Genomic DNA, 26,443 nt, shown 5'->3' with positions numbered 1-26,443 from the left:
TGCAATGAGACTAGATACGGTACACATTGTAACGTTAATGAATGAGGATTGAGATCACTGGGGTTGACGATATTAGACAAAATAAAAGGAATTAAGTTAATAGAACTAGTGCATCGAGGATCACCAATGCAGATGCAAGACAACATTGAACGATTGAACTTTAAAAAAAAACGAAAATATAACAACATGAACGGACCGTGCCGATACAAAACTTGAATGAATAAATGCAATGCGAAGATGAAAAGAAAGGATTCATGGAGAACAAGATCTAATAGGCAGTGCCTACATCTACATTTGAATAATGTTTTGACGTATCTTCAATACCAAGATTGTATGACGAGGATGGATTGGTAGGAGGCTCATAAAGGGGTAGCGGCACCGAGTAATCGATCTTGCGATCACCATTCGCGTCGAAAAGTTGCGAATATGCAGGCAGGGTACAAGCATAGGGCGCACTCCTCTTGAGAGTTGTCGATTCCCTCAAACCAGGTTCCTCCTCTACCTCGGGAATGGCAGGACGCGGTGAAGGCGCTACGCGGACAAAGCTCATTGGTAAAGTGAATTGAAGACGCTCAGAAACAGGACCCTGGCCGTCTGGCATATCGTATGTGCATCGTAATGCTACGTGCATTTGATGCTTCACGGTAAAGAGCGGACTACTTGTCGACGCATGCTGGATGTGGTAGTGTCCGGATTCCACGTCGTGTTCTGCTGCGGGCGGTGCAATAGGGACATTTGTTTCGAGCAGAAACCAGCTATCCTCGGTTGCATTTTCCTCGGCATTCTCGCCCTGCAGGAAAATGCGCCCGTCCCCATATACTTGATATCGCCCGGATTCCTCTAAACCCATTAACGAGAAAGCACGATTTGAAGTCTTAACGCGCTTCGCGGACGTAAGAAGGCCAACATCGTAAAGGGTATGAATGGTATGCTGGTGGCGGAGAGGAAGATTGGGTGGTTGTTCTGATAACGGAGGGAGATGATAACGCTGAATGTGGTCGCGCTTCAAAGTGGATCTGACCAAATAAAATAAAATTAGTGTTGGGATATAATAAGCACAAGAACGGGTGCGTACCTGTAACTTTCAACCTGCTCGATATTGACCACAAATTCAGTCATGCGAAGGCGTTCTCGGTGACTATCATCGAGATCCTTAGCCCGCAGACGGAGCGTGAAAGGAACAGACGACTCCTCCACGCTGACAGAAGATGGCACGGATGCCAGAACTTCCAACTTATCCAGTATTTCGACTGGCATTGACCGCGAAGGCCGTGCAGCAGTGTATTCTGGTTGAGTATCAATTGAAAAGGTAGACATTGGGAACAAGGACGTAGATGATGAAATGTCGGCAGGAGCTTCCGTGAAACGATTGATAGTGATTGGGCACCTCGGAGCATCCACTATACGCGTTCGAACGCGAAAAGGAGAACAAAGAGTGGAGAATGAAAATGATCGTGAGCTTGCGTCATCTATATTGAGAAAAGTCGCAGTTGCGTAGAGAGCGTAGCGCGTGCCTGCCTCTTCTGAACCACTGTCGCCATATACTGCTGTTTCTGGCAGCCACCCAGGAACTTGGATGTCAAAAACGACGTTCCATGAGCATGGCTTGTCGGACTCCTCGTGACCTTCATTGCTAAGGTCAACCGGTTCGCCGTTAACAAGCTCACGGGTGATTGAACAGAGGCGCAAAGGCGTGTAGCCGATGTCCGAAGTGATGACCTCAGATTGGCCTTCAAAGGTGACGGTTAATGACTGGAGAAGAAGGCGAGTAGCAGCTCGCCGACGTTGGAATATGGACAATGAAGAGGTGAGGGAGATAGATATGTGTCCCGAGAGAGAGAACGAGGAGCTATCAGTTCAGATGAGTTTTTTTTTATAGAAAATTTACTTCATGTCAAGTATGCTCACGATGAATCCGGCTCTCCGAGCATATCTAAGGAACTAGAGTATGGTTGGATGTCTATGGAAACAGGCATGTCTACAGGATGGGGACACAGGGACACGATGAAAATTGAGAGGGAAACGAAAGGAAACGACGCACTGACGTCTGCAATGAACCTTGGTCCATAATTCGCGTTGTTATATATGAGCAGGGCTCGGCTACCTGAAGCAAGACTTCAAAGCCGAACAAAGGGTCACTAGACAAAGCATTTTGCTTTTGCTGTGAAACGCCTGTATTTCGGCTATCTCAGGCTCGTCCAAGCTTATCTGACCTGCGAAAGAAGGAAATATGTTAATTTAATGGGTCCGTGAACTCGCCTCACAAGAAGAACCGCATCCCATGCAAGCTATCCTTTTGTTTCGTAAAACTGGTAGTTGCCCTTATGAGTGCACAAAAGGAACAAAGACCGTGTTGTGGCTGTGCCACTGCATCGTGTTGGGGGGACAATGGCCATTGCTTGCTTTGGCCAGCCTTCTAAAGGTACATGCACACAAAATTAATATAGATTCTCTTATTAGGGAAACAGCGAATATTGAACGTGCGTTCGCGTTATGTTATATGATATCGCTTCGCCATTGTCTGCGGCAATAACAAGTCATCGCACACCTTCTCACTGGACAGCGTGTGATGGTCTGCTGCTGGCTTACACTCCGAGTCAGTCTGAGGCACCGATGTAAGTGATAAGAATGATCAAGTATACAGATATGTATTTTAGCACCGTATAAACAGTCGTGCACACTGATATGGTCTCTGTACGAGCGGCATTCACGCAAATACTCGGGATACAGCCAATACATCTTCGCCTCTTTTGCGATATTCCTTTCTCTTCGAGCTTTCCTCCTCTGCATTTTTTCGTTGGTTGTACTTGTCGCCCTTTTCGCGTCTGGCCATCGAGCGGACAGAAGAAGGACTGATAAACTCTACAAGAAAATATGAATACTAAGCGATCGCTATCATGAAAAATATACCGACCGGGATTAGAATACACAGTAGCACCATGGAAAGCTCCTTCGAAAATGCGAATCGGCGTGAGTACAAATCGTGGACCAATCTCGATGAGTGAAGTTTGAGGAGGAGCATTAGGTTGTAATGGGTCTTTTTCTAGGATCTACAAGCAAAACCGATGAATAGATGTAGTCATTGAGAGCGTTTGATAACATGCCTGGTAGTTTCGGAACCATATCTTGTTGTCGACGATGGAAAACGTCAGGACATGATCTATAAACGGTTTGGCCTTTCGGGCCAGAGGAGGTACACCAAAAATCTATCACAAATGTTAACCCAGTGTAGGCTGGACAGTATACCAAAGAAACTTACATGTGTGAACACCTCTTTTGTAAGCCTCCCCCACTCACTCTCATCAAAAGCATGATCGAAACTCAGGATACCTCTGCTGCCCTTCAAGCAATTCCCGGTCATCTTGAGCTCATCCATTGTGTGCACGTTCTGGACGTGCATTTTGATACTGGGTCCGTTAGGTGTCTTCGCAGCCCACATGTAAAGGTCTTCATGCCGCCGCGCTTCAAAATACAGCGTATTGTTACAATTATTGAGATCAGCGAGTTCGGGAAGAAGTTGGAGTTGCGATTTCGAGTCCAGTTTAGAGTCTACATAAATTAGGTCAAATTATAGTCCAGAGTGAATTAGTTGGAGTTACAAGTGCCCACCTTTCTTTACTTGCGGAAGAAGGGCCTCCAAATCATTCATCAGGTGTCTCATACGATGGGTGATTCCTCGAGACGAAAGGAGGAGCACCCGCTGCTTATTTTTCTTCCTCTTGGGCTGGACGAGTTCTGCTTCGGGCTGCTCGTCAATGTCCATATCATCCGCCCTGCGCTTTCCCTTCCCTTTTTCTTCCGCCTTTGATGCATTTGCTTTTTGTGCCTTCAGGATTGAAGCCATAGTGGTCAATCCGTTTCTTCAAATTCTTGACTGAGTGGCTGAAGCAGTAAACTCAAGAAAATATTGGTAACGTTTTGCAGCAAAAATAAATTATTTTTACGTAATGACATGATATGAACAGTATGCAACTTGTCGGCGTATTCACAGAATCACAATTTTGGTTTGAGTTGGTGAAAGAAGAAAATATGAGCTATGAATCGGAATAGCGAAGATGAAAAGTCAGAGAACAAGAGGAAAACAGCCAGGAAGAGTTACTGGTCATAATTACGGGCACAGCATTGGCGCCGAAAGCAGTCGCGGCGACAAGGAAAATAAGAAACAGCTTGCTGGAAATCTGGCACTGGCAAGAAAGTCAAACATTACAAAACTCAGGATGGCATTTATAATTTATCTCAAGACGAAGAAGATGACTGCGCTCGAAGCTGCTTTTGTTTTTCCTGTTCCAGACGCTGTAACCGTTCCAGTGAGTTTACCCGAAAATTGCACGCAATGTGTGAATACACCTACATGATAAAGCAGCTGTACAGCCATTTGGATGTTCGCAGGCTGGCCTGTTATAACCACTAATCTCTCCCCTTCGCCACCTGTCGGCGCGGGTGCCCCATTCATGCCTACGCCAACCGCGCCCGGTTCCATGATTTTGATCTGACTTGCACTCATATGCCTAATTTCATTGATCTTACTGCCTCCCTTTCCAATGATGCACCCTACGAGGTCGTTGGGAATATAAATCTGTTGTGTCTGTAGTTGTTGGGGTGGATTATGTGGAGGCGGAGGGCCACTACCGAATGGTTGTGAATACCCTGGAACATAAGATGATCCTTGATAGGGAGCTCTGCGGGAGGGGTTACTGGAAGGTCGATAGCTGGAGTGGCTAGATGAGGGCATGCGCTCTTGCGCTTCAATGAGGATGTTGCCGATATAGTAGGTAGCGATATGAATGGCGTCTGCAACTCCAGCTACGCTCAAAACTCGCTATGGTGGCCCAATCTTGAGTCAAGTGCCATCATAAGCAAAGAAATAGGCAAGGCACACCTCTGTCGAGCCTGGAAGCATTCCTTCACTGGCATTCAATCTAGCACCACTAGCATCTTGGATCTCTTTTATCTTGGATCCTTGTTTTCCTATGACGGACCCCATGCGAGAATTTGGAATCATAAACTTAATGGTAACTGCGCGACTGCCGGGAACTGAAGGTACGTCAAATGGTTCGTCGTTAATCCTTCGGACTATCAGGCCAAATGCCTAGTGAATGTAAAAAGATGAAGCAAGACATATATGCGAGCATAAAGAGGTTATCCCAACCTTGGATACTGCATCGAGAGGCCCGCTAACATTAAGAATTCTCTCTGGGTTTCCGGGGATGCTTTCGGAAACCATCACACGCGCCCCACTCTTCTCTCTGATTTCGTTAACGTGCGAACCTCCCTTTCCGATAATGATAGATGCATCCTGGGTGACAATAAGACAGCGCATGTGAATCATGGCTGAGGGAGGGGTGGTAGAACTTGTTGACGAAGAAGGTGCTGCGGAAGTGGTCGCCGAGGATTTGCCCACGTCGTCGTTGCCGTTGCGGGACTTGTCGCCTTTGCGTTCGGAGGAGGATGCGTGTGGAGAAGGAGTAGATGCAGCGGTGTCTGCTACGGAAGCGGGAGCTTCCGTCATAGTAACATCATGAGTCATAGAGGAAGCAGTAGCTGAACCGGAGCCCTGGTGGTGGTTGTTGGCTGGTGATTCATCCGAGGGTGCCGTAGCGCCTGTATTTGCACGTTTGTGGTGTTTCTGCTGCTCACTGTCGGAGGGTGAGCGCGACCTCTTGCGTGTGGAGTCAGCTTCTGCCATGGCCAATTCAGTTTATTATTTTTTGGGTTAAGCAGACGGGGTGGAGTGAGGGCCTTGTAATTAGGTGATGTATGGGGCTTGGAAAGGGGAGGATTCGGGATGTCTGACGGAAAGAGGACGGGGGAAGGCAAGGATGGGGGATGCGAGGTTGGAAGGGGGCACTGACAGAGACAGACATGGACTTACCTTGGAAACCAAGCTATTAGCTCGCTATTCTGCACTTGAAATAAGACTTTTTTGAGCTTCAGCACAATGTCAATACTAACTGGCCGTATGGAATGTCAATTCTCCCGTACCCTGGCAAGAAAGGCGCTCCCAAAGGCTAACACGTCGGAGTACAGCAACAGGCAAGCGGGGGTTATCGTTTCAATCTGGTAAGACAGGCGGGCAAACACGGGCCAACATTACAGCCACATCATGCCCTTCTCATGCATATGGTTCAAAAATTCAATCATTACAATAGTCGTACAAACATTGGTTGTCTGTCAATGCCAGTTGCAATATGACAGCAATCGTGAGAGGGGGCGTCAAAATCGACACAGCAGTAGCACCACTAATTGAGGTACTCTGCCTCCATCTGGACTATCTCCTTGATGAACATCGCCCATCGTCTTTCCCATGCCAACATTGCACGTTGTTTTTCCTCTCCGACGAGTGTAGAGCACTATGCCCAATAAGTCAGAGCTACAGCCTGGAAGATAAGAAATACCGTAATCACCTCGATGCTATCACGAGCCATCTGGCCAAGAGTCAGCAGTCCGGTGACCTCGCTCGACACCAAGACCTGTGCAATTCGTGTAGCGTTTGGCCTTGCAAGAAAAAACTCACCACAAAATATAACCCACCTGAAAGAAATCAAACGAAAGTCCCATATTACCGAAGATACCCGGATCATCAGAGCAGAGTACCACTGGAATTCCATTGTTCATAAAAATCGGAAGAGGATGCATTGGCATCGATGATGTCAAGCGCTTAGATTGAACGTCAGAGTGAGCGGCGTAAAACATAGGTTAGCCTTTACCAAGACTTCATTCCTGCCAGATGCTTTGTGAATAAATGATCAAAGATGACACGCACTAAACTCACGATATAGGGCAAACTTCAAGCGCTATGCGCTTTTCTCTGCAGATCTCCATTAATTTCGGATGTTTGACTAGAGAGAACCTGGCAGCACCACTGTCAACATGATTCGAAAGTATCGGACGTTAGATCACTTCACCCGTGACCTATGCGTTTGGTTCCCAATAGGATAGCATCATAGAGATTCATATCCGCTTTGGAGCCATCCCCGAGGGTTTCCCCTGCATGGAAGAAAAAGGGTATATCCACACCAAGCTCTTGTTGGCGCTGCTTGAATCGTAGCAATGGCTCAAGGTAATCAATCAACGGCTTGTGCGCTTCTTCATCTCCGACAAGGTCAAAACCTGAAATATAAGGATTGAGTCCACATCATCTCAGAGAACAGCATTGCAGGACCGGACCAACGATCAAGTGAGGGAACTCCAATTTCATAGAAAGGCATTGCTCAAGTTCTGCATCTAGCGCCTTGTTGTCCACAAATCTCTGCAAGACGTAGATAATCTAGTATAGCATCAGCTATAGATCATCGGAGAAAGACAAATATGTATACCTTCGCTCCTATAAACTCATCCCCCCTACCTTGCACTTTCATTTCTGACCTGATATCGTTCACGACTTTGTCAAAGATGAGGAAAAGTTCTCTCCGTGAGACAGAGGACTGGCCATCCGCTGCAATCTCGTACGTGTAGGCAGGGTCAAAAGAAGTGCACTTAGCGAAAGTATTGGTACGAATTTCAGTGTACGATATCCCATCGTCAATGCAGGCCAATAAGAACGCTCGTAAATGCTCTGCCCAGATTGGCAGGAATCTTATGAGAGGCTATACCGCCATTAGTCCTGGATGTAGCATGGTGGGCGTGAAGACTCACATCCAAAACCATGAAAGCGTCGCCGAACTTCTGCCATATCTCATCATGGCATCACCCTGTTAGACTAGATATGAACATCAGAGCTCATAGAACGCTACCTTTTTAACTGTATTGTGAGATCCGTAGGCCTCAGTGGGATTGATTGTCATAGCCCCAACTACCCATCGGTCAAAACCTTCTGGCCCACCAAGGGCTGAGTCAAAATTTTCTCTTGCTTTTTGGACAGAAACCCAAGTGTTTGGTATATACGAAAGCTCAGTTAAACCATAAGCATCGAAATATCGATCTTCGGGGAAAGCCTTGAATCTAGGGGATGTGGAAAGTATTGTCGATGCGTTTATCACATTAGGACAGCTAATGTGAATGGCAGGTTGCTGGAGAGCGAGACGAAGCATGACACTCGCATCAACTGATGCACCCTGGTGAATATGAAGGAGAGCGCCCTTTGGCATCTGTGCGGGCATGACAATCAATGACGCTCTCAAGTGGGTATATTAACGGTTCTTGCTTACTCTGGTTAATATCTGAAAGAGTTTTGTCTTTACAATGATATCCTTTGCTATAAGTCGAGACTTGTTTAGAGATGCGAGATTGAGGACAATAAATTCATGCACCAGTTAGAAATTCCATTCCAGGGAACACGTGAGGAATGTCTTCATGATCAGCGCCCCATATCGACTGAGTTTCCAGTGAGCGAATGTTGCGAACTATACGATCAGCCTCAATTTCAGCGGCGGTGAATTTGACTGTTCTAGGATGATCGACTCGGAGTGCACGGTCTTCGTCAATTAGCTGGACTCGACTTCGTTCATAGCCAGCAATATCGATTGAATTCGATAGCATCGTAGTCGTAGAGGTAACCCTGGCATTCGAGTCATTGTGACCGAGCCTTCAAATATCATGATCTTCCGGCAGACTCCGTATGCTGCCAAAGATGGGAGAAAACAAACCCAGCGGCCGACAACAAAGAACGGGCCAAGATTTGATATTGTACCAAGCAAGCGAGGGATACGAATACATGTTGCAAGTTCAACTGGAACCAGTTAGCTGGATTCAAACTGAGTACCGAGAGGAGTCAAAGCAGAAGAGCATCCGTTGAGGGACGGCAGACCGAGGACTCCACGTTTTCCCGGAGAAATGGTGGTCAGTCCTTTGATCACAAGGGAAGAAACAAAATGGAAGGATCCAGTTGAAGGGACCAGAGAAAAGGTACTATCGTTGATCACGATAGTTCAAGTGGAGCAGTTCTGGAGTAAAAGTAATCGCCAAAAACCGAAAGACCTTCATTGAAGGTCTTCAGAAAACTCCACTATCTCCTTTACAAACTTTGCCCAACGTTTTTCCCATGCCCCCATAACAAGCGACTTTTCCGTGTCATTGAGAGTCGAATACTGGAATACAAACCAGAAATTCGCGACCTCTATCGCGCGATGATGACGAGTGAACTCACAGTGATACTATCCCGCGCAAAGTGACCAAGCATAATCAAACCAGTAATCTCGCTGGCAACAAGCACCTGCAGTGGTGTATGCTAATCCAGCACCCTACAGCTGATAGTTGATTTGCTTCTTACCTGAAAAAAGTCATACGTTAAACCCATGTTCCCGAATACTGCTGGATCATCTGAACTAAGAGCGACTGGTATACCATTATTGACAAGGACGGGAAGCGGATGCATTGGCATTGATGAAGTCAAGCGCTAGAATCATGTTAGAAATGAACTCATGAGGTATGGAACAACAGTCAAATACCAATATCTCGTTCCTGTATTGGATGTCAACAAGAGGGATAAAGCTACGTACAATGAACGTGGCCTACGTACGAGATAGGGCAGACCTCTACCAAAATTCCTTTCTCTCTGCAGATCTGCAAGAGACTGGGGTGTTTGACTAATGAGAAACTGGACGAGTTGATCACGTCAGACAGGAAACAAGTCGAGACAACAATCGTACCCATGTCCTATACGTTTAGTACCTAGTAATATGGCATCATATAAGTTGTTGTCAGCCACTGTACCATCACCACATGTTTCGCCAGCATGGAAAATGAACGGAATATCAAGGCCAAGTTCCTTTTTGCGTTCTTCAAAACGCAAAAACGGCTCCAGATAGTCAATGAGAGGTCTGAGTAGATTTTCGTCGCCTACAAGATCGAAACCAGCGACGAGATAGGGAAACTCCTGCTTTAGAGCAATGCAATCTTCAAGGTACCAGTCTAGGCCTGCTGGTTCAACCGTTTTGATCGCTGTGTATATAATCTTGATATATGACGATATGATGCATGGTTAGCGAGGGATGGAGCATTTACATCCAATACGCACTTTAGCACCAAAAAAGTCATCATCTCGTCCTTCATCGTGTAAGTCCTGTTTGATTTCATTGCAAACCTGATCAAATGCAACAAGCCAATCTCGGTGAGGTACATCTTCCCGTCCATCAGCACCAAACATATATCTTATGAAGAGCTACAGTCAGCTTGGAAAACATGACGAGGTAGAATAGATTACTTGGGCGTGAAGTTCACACGAACTTCGATGTAAGATACACCATCTGCGATATTATCCACAAGGAATTGTCGAATGTAAGCTGACCAAATAGGAGCATAGTAAACCAGTTTCTAGCAGATAAACTGTCGTATCAGACAATGCACCATCGGTGGCAAGGTAAACTTGAGCAATACCGAAGAGAGTGCAATTGCGTCTGTAAATTTCTTCCAGATCTATACAGAATAATAGTCTCGTCAGTGTTCAAAAACTTGTGCGAGAAACCTACTTTGGCATTGGTGTTATGTGTCAAGTAAGCTTCAGTTGCATTAATAGACAAAGCACCGATGATCCATTGTTCAAAGCCGTCTGGCCCACCAAGAGTGGGCGAAAACATCTCCCGCGCCTTTCTCAATGACACCCACGCATTTGGTACATAAGATACGTCACACAATGATAAGAATTCAGCATGAAAATCGTGATGCTGAACGCTGAAATCTGGAACAATTGCAGAAAGTGGCACGCCGATACTGACGGGTGTCGGGACACGGATATGGATGGCAGATTGTTGGAGGGCCAGTTTAAGCAGTGTGCTTGCGTTAACGGTCACATCTAGATGAGCATGTAGTAGTGCACCTTTTGGCATCTGTGTATAGTGTTAGTTGAATTAAATGACGTAGTCAACACTTTTACCTTGCTCAATAGTCGAAAGAGTCTGGTTTTGACGATGATGTTCCTCCCTTCAAGGTGGCTTTTTAGAATATGACATCAAGTAACTGACGTCTCGTAGGTGTTTTACCGGTCAGAAATTCCATGCCAGGAAATGGATGAGGTATATTATCGTGTTCTGCGCTCCAGATGGATTTCGCCTCTATCTCTCGAATTTGTCGTATGATCCTATCGGCCTCAATCTCAGTGGCAGACTCGCTCGCAGATTTGGCATGGTCGATACGAAAACCTCTATCAGTTTTCATGAGAGCAGCGCGCTTTGCTGCATATTCTTCCAGCGAAGGCATGGCTGAAGGACAACAATACGGTTCAGGTTGAAAGTACGAAACCGCAGATCAACGCCACCCACTCGGGCTGCATCACGTGGGCACGCGCTGGAACATATTATTGCACAACTTCCAAGTTCAACGTCCTTGGTGAACCAAGAATCATGTCTTCTGACGATGAAATGAGTATGTGATGTTTTTCAATATCTGTGAATGAATGTCTTGCAAATGCATTCTTTACTCAGCCCACTACCCACAGATGTTGTTTTGCAAGAGGAAGCGCCTGCCCGTACTACTAGTAGGCATCCTCCTTCGAACGGTCGGTCTCAGGCTCGAAAGAACGTGACAAGGACTTCCCCACGACCAAGCGGCACACGGAGACCTGGTCTAGTACCAGAGCCTCATGGTAGCTCATCTGTGCTAGAAGAAGATCCTGATATAATAGCCATCGATCCACCGCAGAACATGAAGGGAAATAAAGGGAAATCACGTCAAAAAGTCGTCGAAACTACTACAGTGAATAGTAAGAGAAGTTCTGCGAAAGGCAAAGCTCCCGTTGGAGGGTCGAAGTCGTCTCGCAAGGGTGCTGCGAGCACTACTGCATCGATGGACGTTGTTATGCCTGAAGAGATTGAGAGCGAAGATGAAGTTACTTATCAGCCTCAGCCAGCAGTGCGCGAAGAAGCAGGTCAGAGCCCAAAGCCAAAGGTTCCTTTTAGACCTTCCAGAGATAAAGTAGCATCTCTGTCGAACGAAGTAGATCGCTGGAAGCAAAAGGCGACTGACGTGAGCCACCCTTCTGCAATCTTGTTTATGTGCTAAAATTGACTCATTACTGTGCCTAGCTTGAATCTCAGAAAGATGCACTCTCCAAACAATTGGAAGAACTTTTCCTTATCAGACACACTGAGGCCGAGCAAGCAGTCCAACATCTCACACTACAATATGAAACGAGGATAAAAGGCAAGGTCCCATATTCAAGTCAATTGACCCTTAGTTAATCTCACTTCTGTAGCGCAAGAGAGCCTCGTCAAAGAATTGACATCACAGCTAGCGAGAGTCGAACCGTTAGCTCGTACTGCACAAACGGCCGCGCTGCATTTCCTTACACGAGAGGCAGCCGACGAGGAAAAAAGGACCCTCGAAGAAGAAATGGAACAGTTGCGAAGCGTCGTCAAAAAGAAGGACAACCTCTTAACCGAGAAAACAGGTCAAATAAATGACCTCGAGAAATCGGGTACATCATGTATCTTCCGTCGTCGTTATCGCTGATCATAACTCTTGCTATTCATTAGTAAAAGACTCCCGTCTTGAACTCGAGGCAGAAATCGACAGGTCGAAGGAGCTTTTAGCTAAAGTGTCCCGAAACCCACCCCCTTCTGCCTCTCGCGTTCCAGCTCGAAGACCGTTGGGAGCAGATGATCCCAAACACGTGGAAGTGATAAAGTTCTACGAGGATTTAACCAACTTGCTCGTTCCAAGTCTAAAATTCGAGCCCAACCAATACTATACATCTGAAGATGATACGACTTTCACTTGCGTCTACACTTACGTTTCCCCCGAAGACATCCCCAAAAATACGCCAGAGTGGCGAGAAAAGAGTCAGTTAGCTCTATTTGAATAGTGCGGTGAATTCATTGACGAAAATTTACATCAGGCATCAGCTTCACATTGCGTATATTTTATGATCTCGTCGACGAAGCAAGTGAATTTTTGACGGCAGGAGGGCCCAAACAACAGCGCGTCAAATACACGCCATTGGAGTTGGATAAAGAATCAGAGGAATTCGTAAAAAAACTCGAGTTCTTAAATGATGCTTTTACTTTTCCTAGATCACAATTAGCTCTCTTCCTCAAGACGGTGCGCGACCAATTAGACCGAGCTTTCAATGGTTCCGACGAGGAAGAGGGAACACCATAATTATTTTTGCCTATTGCTCTTTCCTTATTGGTTTTACTGCGGTTTACAAACGCACGGTGTACTTAACTATCAACTGTTGTAATTTGGGGTTCATGTCTGAGGTGCTTGGCCAGCATCTTGTTCGGGGAGTGATTTCATACCAGTCTTTGACCATATCTTGTACGCTGTCCGATCTCCCGTCTGTATAGCGTTCTTCAATACAAGTGCCGCGAAGCCTGATTCATTTTCAATCCCGCCAAGGTTGGCTCCTGCAGTGACCAGAATGTCCACCACAGCTTCATGACCTTGACGAGCAGCCTGCACGTACAATGAACGAAAATTCTAGAATAAGTAAAAATAACTCACGTAATACAGAGCCGTATGTCCAAGAGTATCTCGCAGGTGTACTAAGGCACCGGATGCAAGTAGCAAGGTAACACAGTTGATACTCCCATTCAAAGAGGCTACATGTAATGGAGACCTTCCAGACCCAGGTTCCAAACAATTGACGATACCTCCAGCAATAGTCCCAACGTTCTGACCGTCCTGATCTTTACCATTGAATGATGTCAGGCAATATGTCAAGCTCTCAACGTCATTTTTTGCTGATGCCATGTGAATCAAGAATGGAAGTAATGCTGCTTCGGTTGAGCCGGCCTCAGCAGCTGTCCACGACCATGGCGCGGCTGCAGCTTGTGCACTTTCATCGAGCGGATTGGGTGAAACGACAATTTTCGGAGTTCGGCGACTCGCATTAGAAAGCCGCACAAATTGGGACAACAATCCCTGGATATTCTCCAGATTTTGATCCATTGTAGGGTGTGTAGGTGCTGAAACGGATGGACGCGTTAGTTCACCACGAAGTGGTGTCCCAATTAGGTCCCGAACTTCTGGAACAGACAAATCCTGTTTTGATAGAAGATAGCTGAGTTTAGTAAGTGCGCACTAGTATCATGTTATCGTGAGATGTAGAAACGCGAACTTGCAGAATCTGGCTTACCTCAGGCGTCATATCACCACCTGCAACGACACCAGTTTGAAGTAATGTCCTACCCGTTTCATATGCATCAGATACGGATCCCTTTGCGCATTGCGAGATGGCAACTATGACTACTCCACGATTGCAAGCTTCCTTGAGAGATTCCATCAGATCAGCACGCTGAGGCGCATTTCCAGCGCCATAGGTTTCTAGAACGACTCCACGGATAGGAGGCATAAGAAAAGCTCGGACAGTTGCAGCCGTTATACCAGGGAAAAGACGGAGAGTAGCTGTAGAACACATCGAAAGGTATATCAAGGGAGAAAGAACAAGACGATCACCCACCGACATGAGGGCTCATTTCTACAATCAGGAGTAAGGTGTAAGTATCTGCTCATATTACAATGTATCTAGCTCACGCTTGTAAGCCCTAAAGCGTCTCAAGCTAGTTTGTCGAATAACATCGTTCCAGTTGACTACAATGTCAATTCCAACTGTAAAGATTATAAGCTTGAGAACATGATAAATTAATACAGAGCTCGTACCATTGACGAGAGGTGGAAAATTAGGGCTATTGAAAGCATTCAGGTCGTAGGACGACGCCTTGGAAACCCTATTACCGCGAAATAACGTGTGATTGAAAAACAAGCTGCATTCTACAGTCACTGATTCAGCTCATTGTGATTTACCAAAGATTTATAGACATACCTGGTATAATATAATGACCAGCAATCGACAAAGCACCCATAAGATTATCTACAGCATCGTTCCGTAATTGAGATAAAGGGATTTGAGCGCCTGACACGATCTTTGTAGGTGTAAGTTGTGAACAAAAAGTGAAGAGACGGACTACCCACAACTGTTTTCCCCAAATCTTCCAGTAAGAAGCTCAAGGCACTTGAGGTATAAGACATAGTGTCTGTGCCATGGAGGACAACGAATGCGTCAAAAGATGCATAGTTTAATTCTATTTCAGTGGCTATCCGAATCCAATCTATTCTATGCATGAATAATGAGCTGGAGAAAACTAAGCGAGGTGAGGCTTAAGCACCGTCTATTTCAATATTACTGCTATCCAGTAATGGATTCCACTAGCAACCAAGTCTAGGGATATGCTGAAAAGGGCAACAACATACTCGTACCTCTAGTATAGCGTATCGAATGCGTTTGCTACCGGTCCCACCAGGAACTGAGCTCCTTGGTGTCACTAGGCTGCGCAGGTGTGCTTCATATAATCCATCAGATACCTTCTTGCAGATGGGCTGCTCAATTAGCGCAGGTTTGGCGGTGGGCGCCAGTGTTGTCGTGACTCCAATGGGACGTGATGACCGGACGAGCAGTGTAGGTTGATGTGAAAGGGCTGGTGAAGAAAGACCTCCGAGGGAAGTCGGGCTTGATCTGCCACTGCTGCTCCATTCTCTGTATCCTTCTACAGACGCCGCATTGGAGAATAACGAGTCTTGAAACGGATCATGAAAACGTTTCTGGCTCCGGAGCGTTTCTGTCAAGAAATATGGCACTGGGACATAGCCTTGTTGGCCGACAAGCATCCCGATGGTTCCACCGGTGTATATGACCAGCACCCTGGACTCATCTGACGGCTGTGAAAGTTCCATTGTCGTTGTTTTGTATCAGCCCTTGATGCTGATTCTGAGAGATGCGCCAACTAGTATCCTGAGTATCTGATGGATGCGGGTCAATGTATGTACAAGGAGGCAGAGCTGATGAGGCGTTGAGGCGTTCTAACCATTCGGCCGCGCTACAACAAATCCGAACACAGAAATTTCCGATCTGTTCAGCCACATCTCGGTTAGATAGTATAAGAGTCAACTTTACCAGCAAGTGACTCATAAACAACTCCCATTTTCTCCATACGTCAACATGGATGCCATTAAAGCAGTATTCGAAGCAAAAAAGGCTGAGGTGTGTTAATTTTGACTCTAAACTTTACTAGCCTGGACTTATTGGCTTATTTCAGGGTAGTCCAGCGTTGGTGACCTTTGTCACTGCAGGATATCCAAAGAAAAATGATACCGTACCCATCTTGCTCGCAATGCAGGAAGGAGGTGCAGACATCATCGAGCTTGGTGTACCCTTTTCAGATCCCATCGCGGATGGGCCTGCGATTCAAGAAACTAATACGGTCCGTTCCCATACATCCCGTGCATCGAATCTATAAGTAACATCATACCAGGTTGCGATTCAAAACGATATAGAATATGCTACAGTCCTCGGCCAAGTCAGAGAAGCCCGCGTTCGTGGGCTCAAAACTCCTCTGCTTCTCATGGGTAAGCCGTACTTCCTCTCCTTGATTCACCATCACCTAATATTCTCTCGAATGTAGGCTACTACAACCCAATGTTAGCGTATGGAGAAGAAAAGGCCATTCATGATGCACGCGAAGCTGGTGCTAACGGCTTTATTATGGTCGATCTGCCACCCGAAGAGGCCATTGGTTTCCGAGAGAAATGTACCAAGGCAGAGTCAGTCACATTTACCGAGCTACTTAGGCTATTTTACTAAACAATTTGCAGCTTATCATATGTACCACTGATCGCACCATCTACTACACTACACCGAATCGAGTTCCTTTCGTCCATTGCAGATTCCTTTATCTACGTCGTATCTAAGGTATGTCCTTAATATTCTTAAGACTTACGATCAACTTACACCACTCTGCAGATGGGGACTACCGGATCGTCTGTAGGTGGTTCTATGAATACCGAGCTCCCAGACATTATTGCTCGCGTGCGAGAATATGCAAAGGTTCCTCTGGCTGTTGGTTTTGGAGTAGCAACCCGTGAACATTTCGACGCCGTCGCAGACGCAGGTGCAGACGGTGTTGTCATCGGCAGTCGCCTGGTCACTATCATGAAAGAAGCACCTAAAGATCAAGTCCCTCAGCGAGTTGAGCAGTACTGTCGCGAGATCAGCTTGAAGGGACAACCCGTTAGAGCACGGTCCACCCCTACGTCCAAGCCATCCACTCCAAGTGCTGGTGCGAAACCGTCGAAGCCCGTGACTTTATCTGTATTACCACATCGATTTGGCCAATTTGGTGGGCAGTACGTTCCGGAGGCTCTCTTCGATTGCCTTATAGAGCTTGAGGAGGCTCACAACTCTGCGGTCAACGATCCAGAGTTCTGGAAAGAGTTCCAGGGTCATTATGGATACATGAACCGACCATCAAAGCTGTACTTTGCTGAAAGTTTGACAAAACATGCAGGCGGTGCGCAGATTTGGCTCAAGCGAGAGGATTTGTGAGTTGTTTCTTTGGGTCGTCCTCTATACATGTTGACAGTGTCTCTAGGAATCATACTGGATCGCATAAAATCAACAATGCAATTGGCCAGATTTTACTGGCACGCCGATTGGGAAAGAAGCGCATCATAGCAGAGACAGGTGCAGGCCAGCATGGTGTCGCGACTGCCACGGTATGCGCGAAATTTGGCATGGAGTGTATCGTATATATGGGTGCAGTCGACGTCGAACGTCAAGCTCTGAACGTTTTCCGAATGCGCATGTTGGGCGCAACGGTGAGCATTGTCTATCCTCGTTCCATCATCCACTTCTCAACTGACACGAGATAAGGTTATCCCAGTGGAGTCGGGTTCACGTACTTTGAAAGATGCTGTTAACGAAGCGATGCGTGATTGGGTAACCAACCTGTCAACCACTCATTATTTGGTCGGTTCCTGCATTGGGCCACATCCCTTCCCAACCATTGTTCGAGACTTCCAAAAAGTAATCGGTCAAGAAATCAAGTCCCAGCTGCATGAGATCAAAGGGAAACTACCTGATGTTGTCGTGGCGTGTGTCGGTGGTGGTAGCAATGCCATCGGTACCTTCTATGATTTCATTCCAGACAAAAACGTTCGTTTGATTGGAGTGGAAGCAGGCGGAGAAGGTTCGTTATATGTGAAATGCTTGATTGACCACTTAGTTATTCATCCATTATTTTAGGCCTTGATGGGGAGCGTCACAGTGCTACCTTGGCAAAAGGCCAACCAGGAGTCTTGCACGGGGTGCGAACGTACATCCTTCAATCCACCGCAGGCCAAATCATAGAGACTCACTCTATCAGTGCCGGTCTCGACTACCCCGGAGTAGGCCCTGAGCACGCGTGGCTCAAAGACTCAGGCAGAGCCGAGTACGTTGCTGCTACCGACGAGGAGGCTCTGAGAGGTTTCCGTATGATCACACAGCTCGAAGGGATTATTCCGGCCTTAGAGTCATCGCATGCTGTCTGGGAAGGTGTTCGTGTGGCGAAGACATTGCCGAAGGAGATCGATCTTGTCATCGTGAGTATCACTGCCTCTTGCGTTGTTCATATGTGCTAATGTGTCCTATCAGTGTTTATCAGGTAGAGGAGACAAGGATGTGGAGCAGATATCCCAGCTTCTTCCTGGAAAATGGGCGGATAAACTGGACTGGCACGTATAGATTCTGGAATAGACAGGGTGTTGTAATTGGAATCTTGTATAGCTGTAAATTATGTCAATTTGGTTCTACCGGCTTCTGCCAAGTGAAACTGTTATCCAGTGCGAACATGTGAAACCCTGATGAAAGTTGCAGTTGCAGTAAAACCCTGATTACCAAAAAAGGCAGGACTGGCCTTTGACTCGGTTTGTTTCAGCCGCCATCCAGCCAGTAAACGTTCAGTACTTTCTGAAAATCTCAGTTTCAATCCGCAGTACAAACTTTCATCATATCAACATGGGTACAGAGGGACATAGTGTCGCAAACCAACGAGTGGTCGAAAATCTTGCTTCAAAGCTTCGTAGACGGTCAGTTCCACACGGCCCATAAATGTACTCCGATCATTAACTGGATTTGACAGGCAAGTGGTGGGATCTAGAGAAACAGCACTTGAAACAGTCCTCGTTCTCCGTCAAGTCGTATCCAAAGCTCGTTTCTCTAACATCGATCAGCTGGTGGAGGTCATCCGCTCTGTAGGGCGAAAGCTCGTGGACGCACAACCTAAAGGTGCAGATCGTTTCCCCGTGTATCATACATCGGATCTAATCTCTTCATATTGTCAAATATTACAGAGCACACTGTAGGGAACACTGTACGAAAAGTTCTACATCATATTAGAGAAGAATATCATACGGCCACGCAAGGAACTGTCCTAGCCTCCTCTTCGAAAAATACCCTTTCAATATCAAGATTTGTCCTTCAAGGTCAACCACGGAAGCAAAATGCCCTACTTAAAACCTCGGCAGACGCCAAGGGTACTCTCAAAGAAAACGATCCAGATGATCCAGATTCCTTCGCACGAGGTTTGAAGCCTGTGCTCATGGAAGCTATACAAGATGTCCTTGATGAGCTAGAGACTGTGTATGACAACGTATCCAAAAATGCGAAAGATCACATACATTCTGAGTAAGTCTCAGCATTGTCTATTTTTCGTTGGTGAAAGCTAATTCTACCAAGTGAGATCATTTTGACGATCGGAAAATCAGCAACAGTTGAAGCTTTTTTGAAGTCTGCCGCACATTACCGAAAATTCACTGTCATCGTTGCAGAAACTGCACCATCGTTAGTTCATCAGTATCACTCAGTCTTTAATATATCTTTACGACTTGTTTCTTATTAGATACACCGGGCACGACATGGCTCAATCGCTTTCATCAGCTGGCATTTCAACGGTCCTCGTTCCCGATTCATCGATTTATGCCCTTATGTCCCGGGTTAATAAAGTAATACTCGGAGCTCATGCGATTCTTGCCAATGGAGGCATGTTTGCGATCACGGGCTCACTACTGGCCGCATCGGCCGCACGTGCACACAGCACACCTGTCGTAGTGTGTACTGGCCAATTTAAACTGACACCACAATGGAACCTATACCACGAGTATGGAGCGTTGGATTTTGCAGATCCAAGTAGTGTGCTTGGCTTTGAAGAAGGTGATCTAGTCGATAAGGTGGATGTGGTGAACCCATATTACGACTATGTCCGCCCAGAATTTGTTGATGCCTTCATAACGAACGAGTGAGTCTGTTCATTACTTAGTTCATCTCCGATCCTTATGCTTGTGTGCAGTGGCGATCACCCACCATCGTCCGTCTACCGACTCATGAAGGAAGCATATGATGATGAGGACCATGAGCTATAACATAGGCTAATACAGTCCTTCACCTGTCAAGTCTTGGCATCCTACTACCGCTGGAACGCTGGTACTATACCAAATGCGACGCATTAGAAACCAGTGGCTGTTGTTCGGTTATTGTACGATAGCATTAGTCTGCGAATTATTTTTATGCGATTCTACAATGATATTGTAAACTAGATGCTGGGAAAATATTATCATCTACCAGTCAATAGTGAAGTCGATCGTGGATCCGATTGTTGTGGAAATGCGAGAAAGTATATCCTGTTTGCATGTACAGTACCAACTAGTATAATCTACAGTTTCCCTCCTGTTAGATCTGCTGGCTGCCACTTCAGGTCTCGGATGTCCAGAGGTGTGTCCTTACTGCAAGAATTATATTATTATTGCATATGGTATTAACGTCCCTTCGAGCCTAGAATGTCAAAGAAGGCCTCTTGTGGAAGCTCTACTGTGCCAAACTTCTTCATGCGACGTTTACCCTCCTTTTGGTTCTCTAAATGTTTCATTTTGCGTTCGTAGTGACCTGTAAATTACGATCGTGACAAGGCTTTTTCAATCATATTCTGGGATAGCTTACCACCATAGAGCCCCGCTGTGACATCAGCACGCAACGCAGATAAATTCTCTCGTGCGATGATCTTCTTACCAACCGCGGCTTGAATTGGCACTTCGAAGAGCTGTCGAGGGATGACCTTATCTAGAAAACGAGGGAGAAGATGAACATCCCCCTGGCTCATAAGTCTGGAATGCTCAATAGCCACTTACGTAGCTTCTTTACCCATATTCTACCAATGTTCTGTTGTGCCGAACGATGAACGATCAAGGCAAGTGCATCCACAGGCTTTCCATTAAGCAAAAATACCATCTGGGAGATGTTAGCTTAGATTTAACTGGAAACAACATGCCAAATAAACACCTTCGCTAAATTGCTAGCTCTATATCCAGCATCCTCATAACTAAATAAATATTAGATTCATACCACCGCAACCGACGAAGCACTCACTCGAAACTCGCGAAGCCCGAACTTCTGCCCTTGAGCTGATCGAAAAAGTCGGTGACTATTTCACTCAGTGGAAGAGTACACGTTAATATAGCACGGGACGATAATGCAGTTCCCGAATCAAGGTATCGGTGGTCTAAATCCTCTGCTCGATGAGAGAAACACAAGTCCATCATTTCTCCTAAATGCTCTGTTGGATATGTATGCTATAAGATAAAGAGGAAGCATTGCAAAAGTATGAATCACTAGCCTTCCGGTACAATTATAGAAGCCTTGACGATGGGTTCCTGAACTTCTTTAACCTTGGAAGCAGGATCTGTAACATCAGGGAATTCTGTGGGATTACTGATCATGACAGTTCTATCCCTGTATATCACTATGATATAGATCAGCCTTTAACGACTCAGTCATAACAACCTATGTTTACCTTTGTACGGTACCGTTGGCGCAGTGATTATGATGTTGGCGTCATATTCATCTTCAAGGCGCTGACGAAAAACATCCATGTGTAATGTTCCTAGAAACCCTAATCGACACCCTTGGCCTAGTGCTGTAGACGACTCGCGCTGTATTGTAACACTTCGGTCGGTTAAAGTAAGCTAGGATTATTGTCAATAACAAGAGGAGTACCGATAAAATGGATTTACCCTTTTAATCGATTCCTCTAGTTTGATGAAGTCATTACTGTCTACAGGAAATATCCCTGCATATACCTGTTTGTATAGTTCACAAATAAGTAATAATTCGAGAGTTAGGGCATTGACAGTTACCATTGCTTTCGTTGGCTGGAAACCAGGCATAGAATCTACAGGCTCCCCAGTACGATGCAGGGTATCTCCGATATGGGCTGAAACGAGGATGAGAAAATACAAACTACTCATCCTGGGGATCTTACCTTCAGACGATTCTTTCATGTTACAGGCTATGAAGCCCACTTGACCAGGCTGCAGGGTCCCTGTATGAACTTCTTCAGGGTGCATTATACCAACTTCAGTAACTTCGTATCTCTTGCGGGTATGACAGGATGTTATTTTATCGCCTAGATTACAGGGTCAGGAGAATTGCAGTTAGATTACGACTGCTAGGCAACCCACCTTTGCGCAGAATACCGTCCTGGACATTTATGAGCGAGATCACACCCCGGTAACGGTCGTATCTGAAAGTCAGTTGTCAGAAAAATTTATCGTGGAGTCTGAGGATATCTCTGACAGGGAATCAAAAAGAAAAGCCTTGAGCGGCTTATCCGTGACCCCCTTAGGAGGTGGTATCCTTTCGATTATCGCTTGTAGTACGGCCTCAACACCCTTCCCTGTCTTGGCAGATATTTGAAGGATATTCGATGGGTCGATACCAAAAGTCGACTGCATTTGTGCGGCTATCCTTTCTGGCTGCGATGCAGGTAAGTCTATCTAGTTAAACAATTAACTTGGGATACGAATCATTGATTTCTTGAATTTTGGGACCTTGTTAAGCACTGGAATAATTTCCAAACCTCTTTCTTTCGCGACGTGAAAGACAGAGATGGACTGCGCTTGGACGCCCTGGGTAGCATCGACTAGCAATAGTGCACCTTGACAAGCAGCTAATGAACGCGATACCTCCCACGCGAAATCGACGTGGCCCTTTCGGTTCGGTGTTGAGATCAATTCAGGTGGACAAGAAAAATAGCATTAAACCGTTTTGGACTCACAGGTGTGTCGATTAGGTTCAATAGATGAGACTTCCCATCCACTGTATGAACCATGCTGGAGAAAAGATCGCGTTCAACACACGTAGGAGAGTCATTAAGCATGACATGTCATTACCTGGCTGTCTGTGCTTTGACTGTTTGCGTTGCGCATTTCATAAGCCAAAAATATAACCCAACAAATGAATATTCCAAACCAGTAATTCCACGTTCACGCTCTACCTTCAGTTTATCTAAAACTTGTTGGTTATTTCCCGATGTCTTCTTCTGAATGGTCCCTGTAAGCTGTATAGCTATGTCAGTACTATACAGTAACTCTTTAGGACGTTGATATCTGTATACCTCTAGAAGGCTACAAGGGAGCAGGAGAACTCGCATCAGCATATATTTCCTTTAGTAGATTTTGCTAACATACCGATCAGCCAAGGTTGATTTTCCGTGGTCTGAAATGCAAACGATAGTTGTGAGCGGTCAAAACCAGCCCTTGAAAAGCTTTTAGTACCTATGTGAGCGATGATAGAGAAGTTTCTATATGCAGAGTTGAGCCATTCTCTTCAATACATGTTAACCTGACACGTACCGTATAACATCGCAAGGAAAGTCCTCCATTCGGAGAACTTTCCGCGCACCAGCATGAACATGTGAGGAAGTGCTAAAGCATTGTGTATAGCAAGAAGAAAGCGAATATCTGCGGAACACGTTAAGACATACTTTGCGCCAGACAGGGAGCATCCCTTAGAGGCGATGGATGCAAAACCAGGTTTTCGTTTTCAGCTGGAAATGTTTCAACGATCGAGGTCGCAAAAAGGCAGGAGCCGCTTAGTCACCCTGCCTATTGCACGGGTTGAGCGCCTTTCAAATTGGGACTTGCCAAACCCATGTCTCTCCAAGAGGCATCAGAGGCTAGAAAGGCACGTCTTATCGCTCTCAGAAAGCGAAAAGCAGGTGAGGCTGTCGACGAAAATGGGTATGTTGCTGTTCTCTTTCAAACTATCCTGTATGTCTAACTACAACCTCTAGGGAGTCGCTTTCTGTAATTCGCAATCGCAACTTCGATCCCGAATCTCGTACACTGCGAAAACATACTCGCAATGACCCACTTCTGGAGGATACTGTGGAAAAGAATGTCGAGGGCATGGCTCAGATGATAATTGCCGAGGACGAACAGCGCAGAGAACAGGAGCTGGTGAGTGCTTTGAGAACTATCTCAAGTCACGCACCGACTTATTTTCTGTACCCAATAGGATGTTTTCAATATTGCTCCCAAACGACCAAATTGGGATTTGAAACGAGAGATGGATAAGAAACTAGCCAAACTCGAAAGAAAGACGCAAGAAGCCGTACATACTCTCATTCGTGAGTGGTTCTTCTATTCTTGCCACGTTACCTCGTTCGAGTCTTTGGTCCTCTAGGACAACGTCTTGCTGCTCAAAAGGGTCAATCCGATGACATTTTGGGCGCCATGAATGCGCAACAGCAGGTGCAGGACCAGGAAAGTCGACTCGAGGACGAAGAAGACTGAAATCAAAAGCTAGTGTTACTAGCGGCATCGCCTGTATATCACCTCTGTATTCTAGACATAACTACATATCTAATGCTTTCGTTTGCGAACTCTGCTGGTTCTGGGATTGTATCTGTGTGATTTACTCGTGAGTAAATCTACCTTGATCATTCACCACACCACCTTTTTGACTGACAGTCTCATAGTAATCATGATTCTGTCATATCAGAGAACTCCCACCTACAGCGTAGATACTTTCGAGTACCTGACGAGTATCTGAAACACTCAGTCCTATTTACCATCAAAACGTGGAGCTCCCGAGTCACAGCTACTGGTGAGCTTCCAGTGAAGATGATTCTTTGAAAGGATAAGCTAAGAATGAACTTTCCTGATCGTTATCTGTCGTCACAGGAATATGCACCACATCAATGGTTCTCCTGTGAGGTTGCTTCTATCTCAAAAATATGACTCGGAAAGTGAAAGATCTGTACCACGTCGGGTAGGTCCGTAAGAGTACTACCGGGGGACTCTTCTGTAAATCTGTAAAATGAGGGTTGTGATGGCTAAAGTACTACTCCCTTTACGGTGGATGATTGGTTACGGTTCAACTTTCGAGCCCGGCCAATGTCCGGCATAATATTTTTCAAAATCCGATGTACCTTCAGCTATTATATTTGTATTTAGCAAAATTCGAGCAAGGCCTTTGATGGGCGATCAACGAAGATACATTTTAATTAATTTCTTTGATCCAGCGAGTGTGATTTGGGCAAAAGCCAGTGTGATGAGAGATCGAGCGAGCGTGCAATTCAATATGTCAACATAGGATTTCAAGCGTCCAAATACATCAAGAAATTACAAGTATTACACATATACTGACAACCCCTCTCCTCAAGGTAAGATCTCCACCTCACCCGCTTCGATTGTGTTCTGCATGGCTGTGATACCGGCGGAAATAGAAGGACAGCGAGTAAAAACGGCGCGGCTGACAGCGATAACGAGAGGAGAGGTAGACTGCCTGAGAAAATAGAGATGAGACAGTTTCGAAGTCGACGAGTCAAAGGTCACTTACCACGCAGCAAAGATACCAATTCTACGTCCTCTGGTGACCAAATAGAAGGGACCAGCTGTCCCAGCATCAGGAACCTCATAAACCTGGCCGAGGTATGTGCGAGTGATAGCCTGTGAGGCATTTGGCACATTACCTCCAGGTGGAGCGGCAGGGGTAGCGAGCGAGCCAAGTGCTGTGGTGAAAAGAGGAGAGCTGGTGGTGATCGGAGAAACTGTCGCATAAGCACTGGCACCCAAAGCAGGAGTAAGCGGAGAAGAGGCGGCACCCAAAGCAGGAGTGCGTGAAGAAGCAGCAGCTGAAGGACCAGATACCACAGTAGAGCTGGCGGCAAGCGACCCTTGAACTATTGAGGAAGATGGGGAAGAGCTGGTGTATATGGGACTTGATGGAGTTGAAGGGCGGGCACTGCCAAGAACAGCGGACATCATGAGCATAGCGTTGCTCCTACTCAAGGTTACGGATGAGAGGAGAGAAAGGAGGATGTCTGGAGGTACACGTAAGTTAGTGCAATAATCAGAAACATGAGAAGGCCTTACTCATAGTTTCTTCCTCGTCGCTGAGGCAATCTTCACTCACGGAGCGTTCAGGCTGCTTGGAAGAGTTTGAACGACCAGGGGGAGGAGATTGAGTCATTGCAATTTGGAAGGAGGAGGTAAGTATGTCTGGATGATAATTGTGAACTCACCCGTACCTTTTATAGCTGTTTGCTTGAGGCAGCATAGACTTACAGCCCATAGTTGACAATTATTGAGATCTACAAACACGGCAGTCTGACAGAGTTGCAGAATTTTCATGCGTGAGAACAATAGCTAAGGTCCAACAAATCAACATCACGTGTGTACTTCACGATCTCGGAATAATCAGCTGTTCAGACAGCACTGTAAATCTTTTCATGCAATTCTGGCGACACATTCTTGAAGAGCTTCGCGTCAACCACATGCTCACGCCAATACAGTAATGCACAGTCAGTTCCAGCTCTTTCTTGTGGTCATATGTCTCATATTAGCCCGCACTAACCAAATGATTCAACGCAAAGCCAAAACAATGGTCTCCGCCGACGCACAATGGAATCCCATTGTA

The 26,443-nt window shown here is 45.9% G+C and overlaps 12 protein-coding genes across 12 annotated transcripts; 4 read left to right on the top strand and 8 right to left on the bottom strand.

Moving 5' to 3' along the window:
• Positions 1–268: 268 nt before the first annotated feature.
• Positions 269–1,976, bottom strand: SERLADRAFT_372896 (uncharacterized protein; the record flags this gene model as incomplete). Its single annotated transcript, XM_007321982.1, has 3 exons — positions 269–1,016; positions 1,076–1,849; positions 1,909–1,976. 3 exons carry the CDS (start codon positions 1,974–1,976, stop codon positions 269–271), a joined length of 1,590 nt encoding a protein of 529 aa, XP_007322044.1.
• A 626-nt stretch (positions 1,977–2,602) lies between these two features.
• On the bottom strand, positions 2,603–3,898 carry SERLADRAFT_475793 (uncharacterized protein; the record flags this gene model as incomplete). The annotated part of the gene is made up of 5 exons (XM_007321981.1): positions 2,603–2,862; positions 2,915–3,050; positions 3,105–3,206; positions 3,260–3,549; positions 3,610–3,898. The coding sequence occupies 5 exons, from the start codon at positions 3,842–3,844 to the stop codon at positions 2,708–2,710; spliced, it is 918 nt and encodes a 305-aa protein (XP_007322043.1).
• A 338-nt stretch (positions 3,899–4,236) lies between these two features.
• Positions 4,237–5,329, bottom strand: SERLADRAFT_398361 (uncharacterized protein; the record flags this gene model as incomplete). The annotated part of the gene is made up of 4 exons (XM_007321980.1): positions 4,237–4,293; positions 4,352–4,819; positions 4,880–5,089; positions 5,150–5,329. 4 exons carry the CDS (start codon positions 5,327–5,329, stop codon positions 4,237–4,239), a joined length of 915 nt encoding a protein of 304 aa, XP_007322042.1.
• Positions 5,330–6,070: 741 nt separating this feature from the next.
• SERLADRAFT_475782 (uncharacterized protein) lies at positions 6,071–8,489 on the bottom strand (the record flags this gene model as incomplete). Its single annotated transcript, XM_007321979.1, has 12 exons — positions 6,071–6,350; positions 6,405–6,470; positions 6,532–6,657; positions 6,708–6,720; positions 6,773–6,850; positions 6,906–7,110; positions 7,168–7,267; positions 7,317–7,586; positions 7,636–7,674; positions 7,734–8,087; positions 8,148–8,194; positions 8,250–8,489. The coding sequence occupies 12 exons, from the start codon at positions 8,476–8,478 to the stop codon at positions 6,240–6,242; spliced, it is 1,638 nt and encodes a 545-aa protein (XP_007322041.1).
• A 114-nt stretch (positions 8,490–8,603) lies between these two features.
• On the bottom strand, positions 8,604–11,133 carry SERLADRAFT_417493 (uncharacterized protein; the record flags this gene model as incomplete). Its single annotated transcript, XM_007321978.1, has 12 exons — positions 8,604–9,026; positions 9,086–9,151; positions 9,209–9,334; positions 9,387–9,395; positions 9,454–9,535; positions 9,588–9,892; positions 9,956–10,000; positions 10,022–10,099; positions 10,165–10,251; positions 10,285–10,353; positions 10,407–10,729; positions 10,899–11,133. 12 exons carry the CDS (start codon positions 11,131–11,133, stop codon positions 8,919–8,921), a joined length of 1,533 nt encoding a protein of 510 aa, XP_007322040.1.
• A 143-nt stretch (positions 11,134–11,276) lies between these two features.
• On the top strand, positions 11,277–13,032 carry SERLADRAFT_441471 (uncharacterized protein; the record flags this gene model as incomplete). The annotated part of the gene is made up of 6 exons (XM_007321977.1): positions 11,277–11,298; positions 11,372–11,898; positions 11,958–12,080; positions 12,136–12,349; positions 12,408–12,713; positions 12,770–13,032. 6 exons carry the CDS (start codon positions 11,277–11,279, stop codon positions 13,030–13,032), a joined length of 1,455 nt encoding a protein of 484 aa, XP_007322039.1.
• Positions 13,033–13,122: 90 nt separating this feature from the next.
• On the bottom strand, positions 13,123–15,606 carry SERLADRAFT_372888 (putative asparaginase; the record flags this gene model as incomplete). Its single annotated transcript, XM_007321976.1, has 10 exons — positions 13,123–13,316; positions 13,857–13,956; positions 14,012–14,280; positions 14,410–14,484; positions 14,536–14,646; positions 14,699–14,798; positions 14,848–14,984; positions 15,042–15,081; positions 15,133–15,197; positions 15,393–15,606. 10 exons carry the CDS (start codon positions 15,604–15,606, stop codon positions 13,123–13,125), a joined length of 1,305 nt encoding a protein of 434 aa, XP_007322038.1.
• Positions 15,607–15,871: 265 nt separating this feature from the next.
• Positions 15,872–18,433, top strand: SERLADRAFT_351505 (uncharacterized protein; the record flags this gene model as incomplete). Its single annotated transcript, XM_007321975.1, has 10 exons — positions 15,872–15,913; positions 15,969–16,133; positions 16,185–16,278; positions 16,335–16,473; positions 16,525–16,621; positions 16,673–17,250; positions 17,301–17,526; positions 17,582–17,897; positions 17,954–18,291; positions 18,344–18,433. 10 exons carry the CDS (start codon positions 15,872–15,874, stop codon positions 18,431–18,433), a joined length of 2,085 nt encoding a protein of 694 aa, XP_007322037.1.
• Positions 18,434–18,706: 273 nt separating this feature from the next.
• Positions 18,707–20,109, top strand: SERLADRAFT_372886 (uncharacterized protein; the record flags this gene model as incomplete). The annotated part of the gene is made up of 6 exons (XM_007321974.1): positions 18,707–18,777; positions 18,831–18,976; positions 19,042–19,375; positions 19,427–19,531; positions 19,590–19,985; positions 20,037–20,109. The coding sequence occupies 6 exons, from the start codon at positions 18,707–18,709 to the stop codon at positions 20,107–20,109; spliced, it is 1,125 nt and encodes a 374-aa protein (XP_007322036.1).
• On the bottom strand, positions 20,049–23,402 carry SERLADRAFT_452219 (uncharacterized protein; the record flags this gene model as incomplete). Its single annotated transcript, XM_007321973.1, has 16 exons — positions 20,049–20,629; positions 20,684–20,803; positions 20,872–20,971; positions 21,023–21,062; positions 21,110–21,296; positions 21,357–21,482; positions 21,534–21,705; positions 21,754–21,819; positions 21,877–21,953; positions 22,002–22,145; positions 22,201–22,262; positions 22,316–22,515; positions 22,570–22,728; positions 22,797–22,851; positions 22,969–23,086; positions 23,363–23,402. The coding sequence occupies 16 exons, from the start codon at positions 23,400–23,402 to the stop codon at positions 20,502–20,504; spliced, it is 1,794 nt and encodes a 597-aa protein (XP_007322035.1).
• Positions 23,403–23,643: 241 nt separating this feature from the next.
• SERLADRAFT_475766 (uncharacterized protein) lies at positions 23,644–24,610 on the top strand (the record flags this gene model as incomplete). Its single annotated transcript, XM_007321972.1, has 5 exons — positions 23,644–23,760; positions 23,814–23,979; positions 24,038–24,149; positions 24,206–24,442; positions 24,501–24,610. 4 exons carry the CDS (start codon positions 23,672–23,674, stop codon positions 24,313–24,315), a joined length of 477 nt encoding a protein of 158 aa, XP_007322034.1.
• Positions 24,611–25,182: 572 nt separating this feature from the next.
• Positions 25,183–26,091, bottom strand: SERLADRAFT_417487 (uncharacterized protein; the record flags this gene model as incomplete). The annotated part of the gene is made up of 4 exons (XM_007321971.1): positions 25,183–25,309; positions 25,364–25,847; positions 25,900–25,954; positions 26,055–26,091. The coding sequence occupies 3 exons, from the start codon at positions 25,901–25,903 to the stop codon at positions 25,183–25,185; spliced, it is 615 nt and encodes a 204-aa protein (XP_007322033.1).
• Positions 26,092–26,443: the final 352 nt, after the last annotated feature.

This window comes from Serpula lacrymans, assembly GCF_000218685.1.
Source record: "Serpula lacrymans var. lacrymans S7.9 unplaced genomic scaffold SERLAscaffold_12, whole genome shotgun sequence".
Lineage (NCBI taxonomy): Eukaryota > Fungi > Basidiomycota > Agaricomycetes > Boletales > Serpulaceae > Serpula > Serpula lacrymans.
Note: the sequence above shows the minus strand (reverse complement) of the source record. Positions and strands in the feature narration are given on the sequence as shown.